The sequence below is a fragment of the Choloepus didactylus genome, chromosome 1 (genome assembly GCF_015220235.1).
Source record: "Choloepus didactylus isolate mChoDid1 chromosome 1, mChoDid1.pri, whole genome shotgun sequence".
Taxonomy (NCBI): domain Eukaryota; kingdom Metazoa; phylum Chordata; class Mammalia; order Pilosa; family Megalonychidae; genus Choloepus; species Choloepus didactylus.
In genome coordinates, this window is record NC_051307.1 from 74,123,431 (window position 1) to 74,143,850 (window position 20,420).

General features: G+C 36.3%; 2 protein-coding genes across 2 annotated transcripts in view; both read right to left on the minus strand.

The window, feature by feature from the left end:
• GUCA1C (guanylate cyclase activator 1C) overlaps nucleotides 1-11,584 on the minus strand; it is a 51,451-nt gene extending 39,867 nt beyond the window's left edge. The window contains 3 exon segments of the mRNA XM_037812187.1: nucleotides 8,041-8,120; nucleotides 8,123-8,227; nucleotides 11,536-11,584. Of these exon segments, the coding sequence (XP_037668115.1) occupies nucleotides 8,041-8,120; nucleotides 8,123-8,227; nucleotides 11,536-11,584 (234 nt within the window).
• A 96-nt stretch (nucleotides 11,585-11,680) lies between these two features.
• Nucleotides 11,681-20,420, minus strand: part of MORC1 (MORC family CW-type zinc finger 1) — a 192,173-nt gene continuing 183,433 nt past the window's right edge. Inside the window, 2 exon segments of the mRNA XM_037812224.1 lie at nucleotides 11,681-12,478; nucleotides 15,066-15,260. Of these exon segments, the coding sequence (XP_037668152.1) occupies nucleotides 12,329-12,478; nucleotides 15,066-15,260 (345 nt within the window). The 3' untranslated portion in view covers nucleotides 11,681-12,328.

The following is a 20,420-nucleotide window of genomic DNA, read 5'->3' on the forward strand; positions in this document are numbered from 1 at the left end:
GCCTTGTCTAAGATTACACAACAAATAATGGTCAAAGCTGGGACAGGAGCCTAGTTCTCTGCTGCCTCCCGAGGTTCTGTTGGTAGCTGTGATTCACATTATAAAGAGATTTACCAGAGAACTTTTTTTAAAAATAGCCAGGACTGTTACTACATAAAAGCTAAGAATTGACATAAACAGATTAATACATAAGCTACTATCACATGCATTGTGTTATTCATAGAGTCAAATCCCACAGCCTGGCACTTATCTTCACTCCTCTTCCTACAAACAGGTTAAATACCCATGTTTCTATGTATTCAGTCATCATTCCCTCACTCCTGATATTCCCAGAATTTATCTGAGGCTGCTCATCTGAATGACAATGGGTCTACTTGCTTCCTCTGTTTAATTTTATCCTAGTGCTTTTATGTATCTTAGTGCTTAGATGACAACTTCTCTTCCAGCTTAAACTGATACTCCATTTGTGGTTTGAGTTCCAAACTATTTTACACACCTCTATAAAACCTTTGGAGTCTTATAAGAGGCAAATCTTTTGACATGTCTTATAGACCCCATTCCTTCTCCTCCATTCCTCTTGCCACCAGCAATCAGCCTTCTATTACCCCATTTCTGCCTGTTAGAAATGGCCTCATCCCTGCCTTCTTGCATGTACCTATCTGACAAATGATTATTCTTACAGCAGTTTTGATCCAGTTTTAAGAGCTGACAATAACACTCAATAAAATCTGGATGCCTCGGTGTGACCTTGAGGGGCATTCATTGCCCTTCACACCTGTTATAGCAGCAAGACTATGGAACGGAAGCCAGTGGGGCTGAGGGTTGACTTTCTGCTCAGAAACTCTCCAGGAAAGTTGCTACTGGCAACCTCAGTGCTCTGAGAGCCTTGTTTCTCAGCTATGATATGAGAAGAAATGAAGTTTCAACAACAGGTTGGTTATTTGTGAGGAACGATATAGGTGTGACACCTAGACTGTGGCCCCCAGTTGTTCCCCAGCAGTGATGCCTTCCTTAGTCTAACTAGCTCCTCCTGGTCCCGCCCATGCAGTCCTCTCGTCTACCTGTGTACATTAACTTCAGCTGTTCTCTTCAATGAACTTTTATTATTTTAAAGGTGGGGGGTGTAAGCATTGGAGTCAGACTCCCAGAGTTCCAGTTCTGCTGTTGAAACCCATTGGTGTGAGTTTAGGCAAGTTTACTGAACCCCTCTGTACCCTAGTTTCCTCATCTGTAAAATGGGAATAATAAAAATAGCACCTACTCTATCATTGTTGTGGGGATTCTGAGATAATAAATGGAAAGTACTTAAGACAGTGACTGGAGTAGAAGTGCTCAATGTATGTTAGTTTTTGTTAGTAATAATCCATCTTCATTTCTTTCAAGACCCCTGAATGCCTCAACTTCCCCAGAAAGCATTTCTCAGCTTACTCCACCCACTTAATTTTCTTTGCATCTTCTGATCCTGCTAATGTTCCTTGTGTAGCATAGTCCTGCCATGGTCTGTTCTTTTATTTATACTGCCTGTATTATTCTTTGGTTATTTAATCTTGACATAATTGTTCTCCTCGATTAGATTGTAAACTCACTGGGAACACAGAAAATGATGTCTTCTACCTACAGACTTCCCACTCTGCAACACCACACGCCCCTAAAATGTGAGTATGATTTTTCGGCCATTAACTACCCCACTGGGAGGTGACTGGCGAGTTCCCCCAGCTCCTCCATCCAGCCTGCCTGTCTAGGAGGAGGTGGAGCATCAGTCACATTATAGGGATGGAGTTGAAAAGCAGCCCTAGAACACCAGTGGCCCATTTGGACCCTAAGACTAGAGAGTTAGTTCAGTGTTTTATCCTCTCATGATCTTTGACTTTTTAATTTACCACCTCTTATGTTTTGTGGATATATATACCCAGACTAGGTTGCAAACTCCTCCAAGGACAGGGACACATTTTTACTCATTTTAATTTTTACTATTTTTCTACCTTGCCTCCAGGTGCTCAATAAAAATGTGCAAAAGCAGTGGGATAATAATATGGTGTGTTAACCATGTGATTTGCTCCTGATAATCCTATCCCCCCACCCTCCCGAGATTCAGTAAAGAATTTATTGCCTGAGAGACAAGTCCTTGTAGCAGTAAAGCAGAAATCCAGGGATCATTCTGAGCTCTTGAGTTTCAATAGTTTTATGCCTAAAACAAAAGATTTGGGAGAAGACATAATTAGGGTGAATTTCTCTAGTTTCTCCTGGCCACTCCCAAACCAGATAAAGTCCACAGACTGGAGAAGTATGGACTAGGAGAAGGAACAGAATGTTGCAAGACATTTTGGTGTGGGAGAGGAGCCTGCATTGCGAGGGCCAAGAATGATCTGGAGAGATGGATGGAAGGAACTCCAGAGGTTATTGGCAGATGTAAGAGCAGAAGTGTTGTGTTTCATTTCCTTGGTAGAAACTCACCGAGTTCCCCTGAACCTAGCATAGCCTGAGAGAAAGGATGTAAAGGGTGTGTGGCCAGCCCAGACGGAGCCAGCCTTAGAGGCTCCCAAACGCAGGAGTGTAAAGTAGCTGAGAGAGACAGAGAGTTTCTGACCCGCGAAGCCCCACTGTTTAGAGACAACAGCTTTCTTTGTGGACTGATGATGTCTCAACAGATACCAGTGTGGACAGACGCTCCCCCAAGTTTCATTAATATCTTGATATTCCACCCTTGGAGTTTGGATAAAATCCCACTCCACCCCCAGTAAAATAGGGCCTCAAGATACAAATAAAGTAACATTTTTTTTAATGCCTGTGTGTGTGAGGTGAAATTCTTACGAGCTACCAAAATAAAAATAAAATTTAACATTTCCTTTGGAATAATTACTACAATTAGGCATTAAGTTAGAATTTGGAAGATACAATGGCCCTCCTTAGTATAAATAAGGAGACAAAAGGGAGAGAAGGAGAGAGAAAGGAATTGAAAGAAGTGCATATATAAAAGTGAGAGTACTAAAATTGTCACTTCCTCTATTATTTTATTAATTCACTTAGTAATTATTGTTCAACATCTACCATATACACTCACTGTGCTGGGTGTCAGGTCTGGGGAAGCATGTGGGATTCAAAGAGGGGATTAATCATTTTTTTCTTCCTGTTTCTGGCTATTAAATTTTTCCAAGGATGTATCAATACAACACATTTAAGAAAGAAAGGAGACATTAAGAAAAGCAGATTGAGGATCTAGAAGAGTTGCTTGAGTGCAAGAGTGAGGGGTGACTGGCAGGACTGGCGTGCTCCTTCATCATCAGGCTTTGCCGGGACCTCAGCAGAGTGGAAGAAAATTCAACTTGGTACAATCTCCATGTGTAGAGCTCATGTGCAGGCTCATCTGCAATGACAGGAAGCAGTTTCCAGGGAGCTGGGCATTTTGCATCAATCTCTGGCACTTTTGCTGCCTTCTAAGAACCCAGAGCCAGAAATAAAATCTACATTTATGTAGGGCTTTCCGTTTTGGGAATATCTGTACTGGCCCAGACCATACTCCTTTAACGTCTGCCAGCCTGCAACCAGCTTCTACCTTGGCAGTGGTGGTGGCTGTGGCCAGTCCTTGGAGCCCACCTTTAGGTCCCCATCACCTTTCCCGGATTGTATTTAATACCAGATCATGTGATCCATGTACTTTCATCTTGTTCTACCTTTTAAAGAAGACCTTGTTTTGACAAGGTTGGGCCAGGCTAGAACCTGAACTTCCAAGTCAGTAGGATTTCCATGACGGAATGGACAATTCCTGCTTGTGGACACTAAGCTACTTAAATGTTGTGCCTTGCCCAGAGACAGGCCTTAATTTTGAGGAGAGTAGTTTCCATCACTGACTTCACCTACAAGAGGTTTGCTATCTTTTGTGTCTTTAAAAAAACTTTAATCAGTTTTTATGTTTCTATCATATGTTTTCATGTACATGGTTAAAATGAAATAGTACTAAAAGGCTTGGAATATAAAACTTTCAATTTTTTAGTATTTGTTCTGGAATTTACCTACATGTCTGTACATACGATTTGTATTCTGCCATTTCTTATCAATTTTAGACATTGTCTATTTTTTTTCCTGTTAGAATAAATTACCCTCATGCACATCCCAGGGTGTGTTGGGGCCTATTCTACCTGCTGGTGAGAACTGATTGTTCAATTTTCAGGAATGTTGCAAGCCAAGTTTTATATGTTTGGTAGCTTGAAATTGGCCACAGTGGGAGTATTTATACTGTGGAAATCAGTGTAAGTTACCAGACCTTTTTTTTTTCTCCTAGAAAACTAGCTGTTAAACATTTACTAGCACATTACAGTCCTTTCTCCATACTCCCACAATTGTAGGTTAATACAAAAGTCAGAGTTTCATTTTAATTACTGTGATAAATTTGTTTTCAAGATTGCCAAGTGGTATACCTAAATTATTAACTTCCTTGTTTTATGATGTTAGTAATTGCCTTATTGTTATTGGACTCACATCACCTAAAGAAAATCCACTCGAAGTGAGACATCCAGACGTTAATTATGTGCCCATGAGGTATTTTTGCCAAACAAATGATCTTGAATCTGATCAAGCTTTTACTGCTAAACACCAGTTTACAGGCAACATGACACAAGTTAAATAGCACCCCAAGAAAGCAATCATCCGAATCTAGAATGCACATTCCACAGAACTTTTCCTAACAAATCAATTGCATAAGAAGGGGGCGGTGATAGCTCAAAGACTATTATATTAATGACTTGAGAGCCATAATCACCAATTTCAATGTGTGGGCCTTCTTGATTGGATCCTGATTCAAATCAGCCAACTGTTAAAATGTATGTTTGAGACAATCAGGAAAATTTGCCTGTAGATGGTTTATTAGATGACATTAGGAATTACTATTATTTTGTTAGGTATGAAAGTGCCATGGTAGTTTATGCTTTAAAAGTGTTAATGTTTGGTTAACAATAAATAATGAAGTACTTTCAGGAGAAATGACATGAAGTCTGAACTCTTTTTCTTTTAAAAAGACATTCCAGAAAAAAATGTAGGACAGAAGAAACAAAAGTGGCTAAATTATGATAATGGTTGAAGACTGCTAATTGGTATATGAGAGTTCATTAGATTCTTCTACTTTTGTATATGTGTGTGATTTTCATAAAATTAAGTTGTCTCATTTTTAATTCCAATAGTTTTCTTTGTACTAGTACTTAGCCTTGTTTATTTTTTTAAATGCTCCATCATTTAGTTAATAATATCAACTAATATTATTTTCAAAATGCTTACACACAGATAATGTGTGTGTATATATATATCTTCACCCAGAGTCCTTCTTCCTTCTCCATCTGGATTAGCAGCCCATTAAACTTTCTGCATAGCTCTTGTGCTGGACTTTCCTTGCACATGATCCTGGGACTGACTTATCTGTTTTCCTACATTGGATTCACTCTTTCCCTCTTTGTGGATACAGCCCCTCATTTTGCTGGAGCACCTGCTTCAGTAGCTTCCTAAGATAAAAAGGAATTAAGTATTTTTTTAGTCTTTGCATGTTTTTATCCCCCCCACCCCCATTTTATTTAGCTTGGTATCTTTTCCGTCAGAATTTTGGAAGTATTGCTCCATTTAAGTATAGCTTCCGGTGTTGCTGCTAACAAGCTCAATGTCATTCTTATTCCCATTTCTTGGTATATTATCTATTATTTTTTCCATTCTTGAAAATTTTAGGATCTTCTCTCTACCTGGTGTTACAAAATTTCTCAGTAAATGCCTATGTTGATCTCTTTCTATTGTGAGACTTGTGTCTGTTAGCTCTGGGAAATTTTTCTAGTTTATTTTGTCATAATCTTGCAATTTCTCTGGTCTCTTTGCTGTGATTCTTATTAATAGGATATTAGACCTCTTAATCCCAAGTGCAAACATTTTATTTGGAGAAATGCCTGTGTAAATGGAATTAGGAAGGAAGTCAGGGAAGGTGGGGCAAGATGTCAGACCAAGATGCATATCTGACCCACGTGAAGGCAAGGGGGAAAAAGGCTGGGCAGATGTGTCCTGGAATTCCCCGCAATCTAGAGAAGATTCTGCAAAGCCACCAGGGAATCCTTGAGCCAAAGCTGGCTGACAAAGGAATTGCCTATCTCTTAGGAATGGATTTGCCTTAGTATTTCTGGGGCATTCTGTCATGGGGAGTTCAAGTCAGGCAGTGTGGACTCAGAGCAAACGCAGGGATGGGCTGTGTCAATTATGTTCCCTGGAGGTCTGAGAGGGGTAGTCACCATGGCCAGCTCAACCTTAATGTAGGATCTACTATCATTGTGATGACTGGCTGTGCTAATATATGCACAATGTGCCTAGGGTACTGCCAGGCACATCCGAAGCACTCAGAAAGCATTAACTGTTGTTACTGAGCACCAAGGAGAAACCAACATGGGTGTGTTATTAACCAAAGGAATTGTTATAAATTTTACACAATAAACTTCAGGATCTATTTACTTTTACTTTAGGCACCTCTATAATAGGCTTGGTTAACTTGAGCCCAAGCCAAAACGAGGTTAGAAATGACTGATTAAAAAGAGACTGAAAGATTATTAGTATTATGATATTCAGAAAATTTATGAAATATGAGTTTGGCAGCAGGAGAAGGGAAAGAAAATCAATGAAAAGTAAACACAACTATAAAAGGACATATTTTCAGGGTTTTTAACATTAGGAAACTTAGCCCCAGCAACTCCAATGGGGCATGGGTGCCTCATGGTATTACATAAAATTCAACAGCTGAAGCTTATAATGACTCTGATATTTCAAGGAAATGTTTACTTGTATTTTGAGGCAGGAAACTATGAAATACGTGTTAGAATGATTTCCATCCAGAATAGTTAAAAAGAAATTGCAGAAGAGCTCCACAGAAATAGCAAGCTCTCAGAGATTCTGAGCAGCTGATGCTACAGAGACCTTAATTCATGTTTGATAACAAAAAAACAAATGACAATAATGTCCTAATAGAAAACTGTTCCCAACATTGCTAAGGGGATTAAAATAGCTGTTAATTTTGCACAGGTTTAATTTTCCCCAGTTGCAGGAAAGCCACATGTTTTTTGGCTTTGGAAAAGGGTTTAAATGACTGTGCTAAATTCCATATATTCTAAAGGACAGCCTGTTGTTAGTAATTTTATTCATTTAATTACTGCTTCTTTCTCGTCTACTATCACTTGCACAGCTTTCTAAAGTCATTTATTTTCTATCAATAGCATTTTCCTTTTCCTTTGCTTCTAGTCAGTGTTTGCAAATCTTGAAATATCCAGATCTGCACATAAAAGAAGGGAAATACACAAGAAAAAAACAGACCAAACTTGAACCTTATATTTCAGGTTACTTTTTTGTCTTTTTTTTTTTTTTTCCTATTCCATGTCTTCTTTTCTCCACTCATCTTTATGTTTTTCAAGAAATGAAATTAAAATACTGCAGTTGCTTGAGAATAAGTAAATTCAAGACAATAACTGATTAACATTCTTTGGAAGTCAAAATTTATCTGAATTTAAAACTGTAAATTTTTTTAATTTCCCCAAACTAAATTGGTCAGATATGGAAAAATGTATTATGAAGCATTCCAACTTTTGAGTTGAGTACAGACATGTTGGCAAATTTGTATTGATTTTTATCTGCCAATCTAGATGCAATCACACTTTTAAAAGCAGATTCCTGTAATTTGCTTTCCTATAAAATGTCACCAATGCATTAAATACTTTGAAAACAGTCTTTGTAAATCAATCTGCACTTATTAGATTTATTTAAATGACAGCATTAGAATTCCATGCCGAGATTTAATTTGGTTTTAAAAGAAGCCCCTACATGCAGAACATTTCCAAGGGCTGAGAGGCTAGTTCCCAATTATTTTCACGCCGTCAGTGCCAAATGTATTTAATGTTTCACTTCCCTAGAAGCTGTGGGTTCTCTGAAGACCTCCCCGTTCAGTGGGATGCACATGTTTTACTTCAGGCTATTTTACAGAAAGAAAAGGGAAAAATACCAAACCATAGCCAAATGAAAAGTGAAAGGTCTTACTTTGTTCATATCAAAGGTATTATTAACTTGATCAACATGCTGATTGGCCTTTTGATTCAGACCTTGCAGACCAAGTATTTCTTAAATCTATGCAGTGTTTGCAGACTGGATGGATATCCCAATATAAATTTTCTGTACCACACATAGGTCTCTTTAGCAGCTACTCTAAACTTCTTATAGCTACTGGCTAAATGAGAAGAGAAAGGCAGAGAGATTAACTCATCTGTACAGTTTTAAAACAGGTCACTTACTGCTAACTGGTAGTCTTGTGCTTACTGCCATCCAAAGCAGAGTTCTTGATGAAGGGCAGAGGAAATATTTTAGAGAGGGTAATCCTTGCCATATTGTTAGTCATAAATTATGCCTATGTAATTGAGTGGGTCTAATGGAAGGAACTTTGAGTTGCAATCAGGAAGCCTTGTTTCTAGGTTTTGTTCCACCACTTATTAATTATGTGAAAATATTAGATTCTCAGTTCTCAGTTCTCCATCTGCAAAATGGTGAGAAGTGTATCTGCTTTGTGAAGATAATTTTGCACAGAAAATATTTTTTATAAACATGGAAAAATTATACATTCTGAGTATTGTTATATTAAAAGTAAGTGTGTATATATATGTATATGTGTGTGTGTATATATACATATATGAGAGGGAAATGGGTAACGATAATCTGAGTTAGTAGCAAGAAGCCTTTAGATATAGTGGGCAGTAGAAGTATGGTCTGAAGATGGAGGAACATATTGGATTGTATCTCCTGGGATTTCTTTTGCCTTTTTTTGTTCTGCCTCTGTCTTTCCTGCCTCTCACGTCTGTAGCCATGCATATCCTCTGCCTGCTAGCTTTATCCAACTCCAGTTCCCAGCTATCTTCATTTACCCAGACGCAATTGCCAATGGACCTGAAAACTGAGTCAATGGGACTAAGAACTGATCCATGGTCCAGTAGTGGAAATGAATTACCCTGTGTGGTCTTTAAGCCACCTTGTTACCAATCGTACCTAGGACCAGATGGATTTTTGGTAGAAATAATGTAATTCTGTTACACCCAAGTTCTAGCTCTTCTTTTCTACTCTCATTCCATTTTTCCCCAATTCCCATGTTGGCTCAGTCCAAAAATCTGATCTTTGCCTTAGTCCCTATTCCTTAGTCCTGGATAATTATATGTTTAAATCCTCAAGCTCCCTAACAAACCATTGGTGCCTAAATAAACTGCCTCGACAGGAAGTGGGGATGGTTAGGGTGAGGATAATTTTGTTTGGGGCACATCAATGTAGATTTTCAATAGGCAATTTCTATTTCACGATTAGTTAAATGATAGATGTTTAATAAGGTCATAACTGGGGGGAAAGTTAGAGCTCATCTATTTGGAAGTATTACTTGAAACCATTAGAGTCGAAATTTCTTATGCAGAATAAGAAAGAAAGAAGATGAGATAGGGAAGACTTGACCTTGGAGAATATTCCATTAGGAAATATGACGCATAGTTGTTAAAATCTTCAAAATATATTCCCTGGGAAGTCTCTCTTAAGACTCTTTCTAAATGTTAGCTCAGAAGCATTGACTCCTTATTACCATTAACATTTATTAATCACCATTTTTTAGACTTAAGGAAGAATGGAGATTGTGGCAGAGGAAGATAATGGAAGTCTTCAAGAGGGCAAGAAAATCCCCTGTAGAAGGGAAACCTCAGATAAATCAAGAATATAAGGACATGAGATCCAGGAACTTTCTTCATATAAATTTATGGTTTTTAAAAAATCTGCATAATGACTACTTGCTGATGCAGACGAAACTTTAAAACTATAAAATAGTATGAGGATTCTTATTTTGGATGCAATGTTGATACCCCCAAATCAGGAGTTTTGCTACATTAAATGTTAACCAGTCCTAAGATAATGGATAAAACAAAGGATATATCTAACTAATTACAATAAATATAACTAGAAATGTACAAGATGTATTTGAAGAAAACTTTAAAATGTTACTAAAGGACACAAATGGGGATTTGAACATTTGGAAAGGCATATCTTGGTCTTGGATAGAACAACATCAAAAAATGTTAATTCTCTCTATCTTAATCTATAATATCACCACAGACCCAACCTACTATAAAAAAAAATTGGGAGAGGGTGGTGGTGGTAACTAGAAAAATTCTAAGTTTGAACAAGAATTAAACATGCAAGGATAAACAGGAAAATTCTGAAAGATGAAATTATTAACTGGCACTATTAAACAACATGCCCTGGTATGAGAAAAGATGGAACAATAAATGAAACCAAATAGAGATTTTTAGAATTCAACTCAAATACAGATAGGAATTTAACATACAATAAAGGTGGCATTCAGATCAGCGGGGGAAAAGGTTGATTATTCAATTAATGGTGCTGGGCCGATGCCATGGATATCTTGGAATACACTCATACACACAGTTGGATTCCTAAATTACTCCTTACATGAAAATAAATTCTACATGGATTAAAAGTTTAACAACATAATTATCAAAATCATTATAAGAAACATGGAAAATTTGCCTTATAGATTTGGCATGGGAAATGTCTCTGTAAATATTACTACAAAACCCAACAGACATAAAAGAAACAAAATAAAACAAACAAAAAATCCATTTGGCTCAAAACTACATAGGACAATGAAAAATTATGAGAAAATATTTGCAAGGCATTTCATATATAAGGGATAATTTCCCAAAGATGAAAACAGTTCCCACAAATCAGTAAGAAAAATAGGACCAAATGGAAAAATGGGCCAAGGCAAAATTTAAAAATTCATAACAATTGTAAACATATGAAAAGATGCTCAACCTCACTCATAATATAAGGAATGCACATTAAAACTAAAAGGATATGGCACTTTTCACCTATCTGATCAGGAAAGTTAAGAAAGTTTGATAATATACTGGATAGGTGAAGGTGTGGCGAAACAAGTACATATTGTTTATTTATTATTGATTGTTTAATATTGCTCTGAGAGTATATATCAAAAAAACTTTTATGGTGTGCTATTAAGCAATATCTATTAATAATAAAATGTACACACCCTATGACTCCAATTTATCTGATATTTATTCTACAGATATCATTGCATATGTGTGAAATAATCATATTTACAATAATATTCACTGTTGTGTGTGTTAAAATGCAAAAAGATGGAAAAAACTAAATGTCCATTGATAAGGGGTTGGTTAGATAGATTTTGGCATTTCCATGGAATGGAATAATAAGGAGTTAAAAATAATGAGGGATTGCTACATGTACTGATACTGAAATGTAGTGATCTTCAAGGTATACTGAATTAATAAAAAGTAATGGTATCTTTCAGGTGATATTACATCTATATTTATATCTATATATGATTTATATGTTTTTATATACATTGGTCATTTTCAGATGGATTTACAAGTAATTGGGGCAAAAGCATGCAGGAACTCTTGGTGGGGAGTAATTAAATGGCTAAAGACAAGGATGGGGTTGAAGACTTACTTTTCACCATCTTCTGTTTTACAGGTTCTGAGTTTTGTGCTATGTGCATGTGCATAAAAATAAAATTATACAATTCTACAAACAAATATAACATGTTTTATTGTTTTTGTCAAATTTGCAGACATTTCTTAACAAAACAATCACTTATAAAGGACAATATGAAAATTATCTTACCCTAAAACTAGAAATATTAAATAACGTTATTGGAATAATAAAAAGCAAGTAGGACACATCTCCTTATATAGATATATGTATATATATTTTGCTTGGGAGATTTGTTCTTTTACCATAACTCAATAACAATTATTGCATAACCTGTATCTCAGAAGTTTTTCTAGGATTTTTCTGCTTTACTCAGTATTGTCTATGGTAGATAAGGGCATGATTTCTTTCAAAGTATTACTTTATCAACATAAGTTTTAAGAGGAGGCCATTCTGTAGCCTTTTGTATACTGATTTTGGAAACCACTATTTTCAAGTTTTTACAATCCTTTAAATAAAAACAAAATTTAAATCTAAATAATATTTTCATTCTTCTTACTAGAACTAGAGAACTCTAAAAACAATTTCTGAAAGAACAGGAAGAGTTAGGGAATAGGATTGGGAAATATGCACATTGTAAATCACTTTCCATTTCTAAAGAATACAATTTTCTTAGTGTTAAACGGGACAAACTTTGCAGTAACAACAAAAAGGGAAATATTTTTTGAAAAGAATCTTCCAATTTTCTTATTAGAATTCTTTAAAAGGAAATACCTTTTCTGATTTTTCTTTCCATTTCTGATTTTTAATTTCAAGACACAATTTTATTTTTTTCTACAGGGAGATTCTGTCCCATATCTGTGGTCACTTTATTTAAAGTATTCTGAAAAAGGAGATTATCTTCTTTAAGCAAAGCTTCTAAGTAACTGTCAATCTGCTCCAGTTCGCTTGCTGGACCACCCTGGAAAAGAGAAGCAAGAGTCCTATCAGGGGAAGGTGCTACTGGGCTTGGCTTTCTCATGTAATCTTGGCTGCCTTACCTATGATTCATGTAGCAACAAAACACACCTAGCATTTGAATAGTGCTTTTAACCTTTCAAAATATTTTCATCTTTAATTTCATTTTATGCTTATAACAAGTGGTTCAGATCTTTCCACTTCAGCATCTTCTTCCACAACCCCTGGCCTGCTGCCCTGATCTCTCCCTGCCTCTCAGTCCTTCCCTTCCCTCTTCTCCCCAGCTGCCTTCTGCAGTAATTCATGTTTTGCCCTGGGCTTTTTGATCCATGCAACAGCTGGACATATGTTCCTTATTTACGGATCTAAACCTCACTTTCTCAGGTCCAGCCAGAGCTCTCCAACTAGTTCTCCAACTGAGGTGACAGGTAAAGAATTTTAGGAAAGATCTCCCAGAAACAATCCCACCTTAATTATCGCTCCCAATAAGTGTTCAGCATCAATTCCTAGCCTCTCCATCTCTTAACTGTTTCCATTAAAGGTGCTTCTGCCTGTTCTCTCAGCCCTAGATTTGCCCTTGTCAGTTTTACCAAGGCTGAAGCTGTACTGGGTCTCAGCTTTGTGACTCGAGCCCTGTTCAGGTTTCCACAACGTTGACAGTTGCCTGAATTTCCCTTACACTAATTGCCTCTCAGTCTGTTTGGTAGAGTCGAATGCTCTGGCTATTGCTCCCTGCCTGCCAGACCACACTTCCTCCTAGGACTTAAGGTTGATTACACTCTCAGCTTCTTCCAGGGCTCACTGCACGCTATCTGCTGCTGATCCACCACATGTCACATCACTGCCTGTTCCACTGCGGTCGCTCAGGCAAGCAGACAGTGGAAATGGGAATCTCAGGCTGCGGATGAGAGTAAATATGCTTGGGCAGGTGCCCTTAGAGTATGAGTACCTCTCTGATACAAGGTAAAGAGTTTCATAGAAGCCCTTCATCTTCCTATCAAACTCTGGGAATAGAGCAGATTAAATTAGTGAAATTACCCCAGCTATGGTGGGACAACTCAGGGGTTTTATGTAGAAGGAGCAGTAAATTATTTCATGCTATTCCTAGCCGTACATAGACCTGTTATTACGAAAGCCACTGTTTTCATAGTCATTCTTGATAATCAGTGGTATTTGGTTTCTAATGTCTAGAATTTTAGCCTTTCTTGTTTTTCTTGTTAGTGCAAAAATCTTCACTGAAACTCTACCATATGCCAGACTCTATTCCAGAACTTTTTTACTTAAAAACATCTGCCAATCTTTACAGACATGAGAACCAAAAGGAATGCCACTCAGATCTCACTCTCACAGCAATGAATAAACTAGAATTGGCTGAAATGATGTTGTTGATAGAAGCACAAATAAAATTACATCATGAAAATACTTAGCATTAATCATCCTTTATTTACTTTAATACATGTAACATTTCCATTATTGCCTAGACACCAAAGGGGGGAAAGACACAAAATTTCTCTTTTAGCTGTATCTTTAAATTGAGCAAAAAATATTTTGTGTTTTGTCTTGTACTTAATGCAAAAGAAATTCCAGATAAATCAAAAGATGTTATATATTTTTTGAAGGCATTATAGTCTTCCACCTTGAAATGTTCACAGCCAGGACTGGAAGCCAGGCAGTCTGGCTTCAACCCAGGCAGGATGGGCTTAGCACACACTATTCTGATGTATGGCAGAGAGCGCACTTAGTGGTCTGTCCCGTCATCCTTCCTGGGCAAGGTGATCCTCAGGGTCAGGGCTTCCTGGAGGGGACTCAGTCCCTGTCCCCTGTGGCCCACGAAGGCCATGTCTGCTTTCCCTCCAAGGAGGGTAAAACCTTAACCCAGCTCTCAGGGCCTATTTCTGAGCCCAAAATGCTACACATTTCCTAGAGTCACTGTTCTGGCTTTCAATTCTTAATTAATTTTTAAGAAGCCTTTACACAAAGACTTCATAAACTTGGCTATATATATATATATATATATATATATATATATATATATATATATATATATTTCATTTTTATTACATTTTATCCATCATTTCAATATGCTGAAGTGGAAGACATACCTTTCCTCATTAGCCAATCTATCATAAAACCCCAAACTTTATGCATTAAAACATACAAATAAACAAATGAAACAAGATGCTAATCCATACTTACATGACTTTTTCTGATCCCTCCAATTTCTCCTCTATGAGTAAAAGGGTCTATATTTATGAATTAGTGCAAAACTAAATTAAATATTTCACTGGCTGAAAAAAATTTACAAAATTTCCTGCTGAAACATGCGAATGAGGAGATACATAAGATGATCATATACCAACAGCACAAAGATTCTGATTTTTTTAAGATTAAAAAAATAAGTTTTAAAAAAAACTCTTATATATACTTCCAAAGCTCTTATTTTATGATTCCAACATCCTCACATGGAGAGTAAGGGCTAGGTTAAGTGACTTGTCCAAGGTCAGTGAGTGATGATGTTAGTAGTAAAAAGTAGCCAAGGGCCCTCTCTATAAAGTATATTTTTACTATGTAAATAAAATATCATCACTCACCAGCTGAAGTTTCTGTAGCAATAGTCCCAGTTTTACACGGAGATTCTTCAGCTTATCTTCAATAATTTTTCTCTTTTTTTCACATTGTTCCAGATAAATTTTGCTAACCACTTCTCTTCTATTTGCATCACAGGTGACGGACTGCATTTTTCTTTTTAGTCTCTTTTCATATTGGACCATATAAACACTCTGGATCTGGGAATGTTTTTAAAAGCAGTTTCAGCCCATTTTTTAAAAAATATTACTTTTCCCCCCTAATATAATAAGTTAATTTCCTTTTCCAATTCAGCTTAGATATACCAAGTGACAAATCTGTGAGCAAGTGCTATGGGTGTTATAAATTTAAGACATGTTGATACTCTTAAGGAAACTACAATCTGATGGCAGGGGAAGAGAGCGGTGCAAATGTACAATATTCCAATAGCTATAATATATGAAAAAGAGAGACACACCAAGGAAGAATCAGAGACCTTTACTTTGGAATGAAGAAGGAACCCAGCAGAGGTTGAATTTATTCTCCCACCAGTGATACCAAATTAGTCAAAGCACAAAGTTCGTGCCCCTCTCACACTGCACCCGGCAGCACGGATAAAGCAGGGTGGCCAGCCACTCGGGTTTTTACTGGCATGATGTAGCATTATATCTATATCTATATCTTTATCTATATCTATATCATCTATATCTATAGCTATATCATCTATATCTATATCTATATCATCTATATCTATAATACTACTATTATCTTGAACATCTGGAACGCACAGAAGCTACCAGAAAAGAAGATCCCTGTTCCTGTCATCCCCTGCAGCTACCTTATCCTGATGTAAAGGGCATGGACACTTGGGTGCATGAATTCTTGCTAATTCAAGAGTTCTTTTCCAGGAACTTATGCTGTGCCTGGGACACACCAATATTAGAAAGAGGTAATGGAAAGCCCAAGCTTCAATCTCAAATGACACAAATTGTTTCTATCAACATTTACATAGAGTCAGGAGATTTCTGAGAGAAGAGATACAGGGCAAATCCATTGGGATGAATATTTGAATGTTTATATTTTTAGAAAGTTTCTGTGTTCTAATGTGACTGAGCTCCTAGAAAAATTGTAAGGTAGCCTCATTTCTCTTGTGCCCACTCTACCCACAACTCAGCACACTCACTAAAATAAGCAGATCCTTTCCAGAAACTGCCCCATGCATTGACCTCATGACTTTCTCCTTTCTGTAAAATCCTTCAAACAAACAAAAAATTCTACACATATACAGTGCTGTTTAATAAGCATTCACTAAGTACTTCATAAATTCAAGGCACTTAATTCCATTATAGGTGATAAAAAGACATATAAATTACAGTATTGTGCAAGTGTGCACTATGGTATCTTATAGGAAAAAGCATTTTGTGCCCCAAAAGCAAGGCAGAGATATCATGAGAGTTTAGAAGAGAATACAGATTCTCCATTAAAATAAACAGCACTAAAACCCGGACTCCACAAGAGACTCATCTTTGACCCAAAGATACATACCCAAAGTGAAATGTTGGAAAAAATATATTCCCTGCAAACAGTAATCAAAAAAGAGCTGTGGTAGCTATACTAATATTGGACAAAGTAGACTTTAAATACAAAGCTGTTAAAAGAGACAAATGAGGGCACTATATATTAATAAAAGGGTCAATCTGCCTAGACAATAACAATCATAAATATTTATGCACCTAATCATAGTGCCCCAAAATACATCAGGCAAACAATGGCAAAACTGCAGGGTGAAATACACATCTCTACAATAATAGTTGAAGACTTCAATACACTAGTTTCATCAGTAGATAGAACATCTAGTCAGAGAGTCAATAAGGAAATACAGAACTTGAAGAGCATGATAAAGAAACTAGAACTAACAGACATATACAGAACATTGCACCCTACAACAGCAGGATATACATTCTTCTCAAGTGCCCATGGATCATTCTACAGGATAGACCACATGTTGGGCCAAAACCAAGTCTCAATACATTTTAAAAGATTGAAATTATACAAAGCACTTTTTTCTGACCATAATGGAATGAAGCTGAAAATCAATAACAATCAGTGGGTCAAAGAAAACATTGCAAGAGAAATCATGTAATATCTCAGGAAGAATGAAAATGAGAACACAACATATCAAAACTTATGCGATGCAGTGAAGGCAGTGCTGGGAAAGAAATTTATAGCCCTAAACACCTACATTAAAAGAAGAAAGGGCTAAAATCAATGACCCAACTGCACACCCGAAGTAACTAGAAAAAGAACAGCAAACTAATCCCAAAGCTAGTAGAGAGAAATTTCAAAGATTAGAGCAGAAATAAATGAAATTCAGAATAAAAAAATCATAGAGAGAATTAAGAAAACTAAAAGTTGGTTCTTTGAGATCAGTATTAGAGCATAAATAAATGAAATTCAGAATAAAAAAATCATAGAGAGAATTAAGAAAACTAAAAGTTGGTTCTTTGAGATCAATAAAGTTGACAAACCCTTAGCTAGACTTGCAAAGAAAAAAAGATGCAAATAAAATCAGAAATGAGAGGGGGGATATTACTACTGACCCCACAGAAATAAGAAGGATCATAAAAGGATACTATGAACAACTATATCCCAACAAATTAGACAACTTAGAGGAAATGGACAAATTCCTAGAAGCACACTACCTACACTGACATCAGAAGAAATAGAAGACCTCAGCAGAGTAACTACAAGTAAAAAGATCGAATAAGTCATCAAAAACCTCCCAAAAAAGAAAAGGCCACACCAGATGGCTTCACAGGGGAATTCTAACAATCATTCCAAGAAGAATTAATACCAATCCTGATCAAAACTCTTCCAAAAAATTGAACATAAAGATACTACAAGAAAACAAAATTACAGACCAATTTCTCTCATGAATATAGATGCAAAATTTCTCAACAAAACACTTGTAAATCAAATCAAATAGCATATAAGAATCTTACACCATGTTCAAATGGATTTTATCCCAGTTATGCAATGGTGGTTCAATACAAGAAAATCAATTGATATAATACATCACATTAATGAATTGAGGGGTAAAACCACATGATCATTTTCATTGATGTAGAAAAGGCATTTGATAAAAATCCAGCATCTTTTCTTGATAGGAAAAAAGGAAACTTCCTCAACATGATAAAAGGCATATATGAAAAACCCAAGCTAACATCATACTCAATTGTGAAAGATCGGGAGCTTTCAGTGAATGCCCACAGTCACCACTGTCATTTAACACTGTGCTGGAAGTTCAAGCTAGAGCAGTTAGACAAGAAAAAGAAATAAAAGGCATCCAATTTGGAAAGGAAGAAGCAAAATTTTCACTATTTTCAGAGGACATGATCCTATATAAAGAGAGTTCCAAGAAATGTACAACAAAGCTCTTAGAGCTGATAAATGATTCAGCAAAGTGGTGGGATACAAGAGCAATGCAAAAAAATTGTAGTGTTTCTATACACTAGTAATGAGCAATTTGAGGAAGAAATCAAGAAAAAACAATCCATTCACAAGAGCAACCAGAAGAATCAAATATCTAGGAATAAATGCAACCAAAGATGTAAACTTCTTTATACATAGAAAACTACAAAACATTGCAAAAAAGTCCTAAATAAATGGAAAGCCATGCCTTATTCATGGACTGGAAGACTAAATATCATTAACATGTCAATTCTACCCAAATTGATTTACAGATTCACCGTAATCCTCATCAAAATTCCAACAACTGACTTTGCAGAATGGAAAAGCCAATTATAGTATCTATTTGGAATGGCAGAGAGCCCCAAATAGCCACAGATACCATGAAAAAGAAGAACATAGTTGGAGGACTCACACTTCCTGACTTTAAAGCATGTTACAAAGCTACAGTGGTCAAAACGTAAGGTACTTGCATAAAGATAGATATAATGATCAATGGAATCGAATTGAGAGTTTAGAAACAGACCCTCACATCTGTAGCCAATCAATATTTCACAAGGTTTTCAAGTCCACCCACTGGAACAGAATAGTCTCTTCAACAAATGGTGCTGGGAGAACTGGATATCCATATGCAAAGAATGAAAGAGGACCTCTATCTCATACCATTTACAAAAATTAACTCAAAATAGATCAAAGACCTAGATATAAGAACCAGGACCATAAAACTGCTAGAAGACAATGCAGGGAAGCATCTTCAAGATCTTGTGGTAGGCAATGGTTTCTTAGACTTTATATCCAAAACACAAATAATGAAAGGAAAAAAAGATAGTGTTGTCCATCAGCAATAAAAAGGAAAGCACTATTTATATACTTGGATGGATTTCAAGGCATTATGCTGAGTGAAAAAAAATGAATCTGAAAAGGATATACAATTATTATTTATACAACAACCTTGAAATGACATAATGATGGAGATAGTACACACATTCATGGTTGCCAGGTATTATGTGTGTGGAGGCAAGGGTGTGATAGTCACTATAAAGGGGTAGCATTAGGGAGATCTTTATGTTGAAGAGTGTTCTGTGTTTTGATTTCAGTGGTAGTTACACAAATATACATATGTGATAAAATTACGGACCTTTACATGTGTCTTTTCCAATTTCAGTTTTCTATATAGTACTATAATTATGTAAATATAAGAACTGAGACAATTTGAGCGATGGGTACTTAAGATTTCTATTATTTTTGCAACTTCCTGTGAATCTATAATTATTTAAAAATAATTTTGTAAAAAACCATTTATCTAGCACATTACAATAAAGTCATATTTATTTAATTTCTCAAAGTTCACCATTAGGTAACCAGCAAAATATATTTCCTTCAAACACTACCTGCCAGTTTCCTGATTCATCCTTCTGTCCTTCTCAGGCTAACATCTTCAAGAGGTTTCTTTAAAAGGTAGCAATTTTGACAACTTTTACAGCTCAATGGAAGGGGACTTCTACTTGCATTAACACTTTAATTAAGGTGAAGAGAGAACTGTAACAAGAGGAGAGGCTTAGTTCTGCTGGTTAAACCTACTCTTATAGAGGTATTTGTGGCAGATCAAAATGGAATTCTTTCCAAGCTCCATTAATTCTGAACTGAATTAGTATTTGAAAGAAAGTATATTCAATGGCGATTTTAATTTGCTGTCTTGAATTTAAAAAGTCAGAGATGAGATGCTTTGGAGTGCCAGAATTCTAACAAGTTTATGGAAAGTTAGGAAGGCCCCCATAAGATCTATAGATTTTGTACCATGCAAACAGGATTGTGCATGTGTGTCTTTAAATGGGCAGGAGCAAGAGCAGAAGCCATCAAATTTGTTGTTTTTTTCTTTTTTTAATTATTTATCAAATAAAAAAAACATTTCC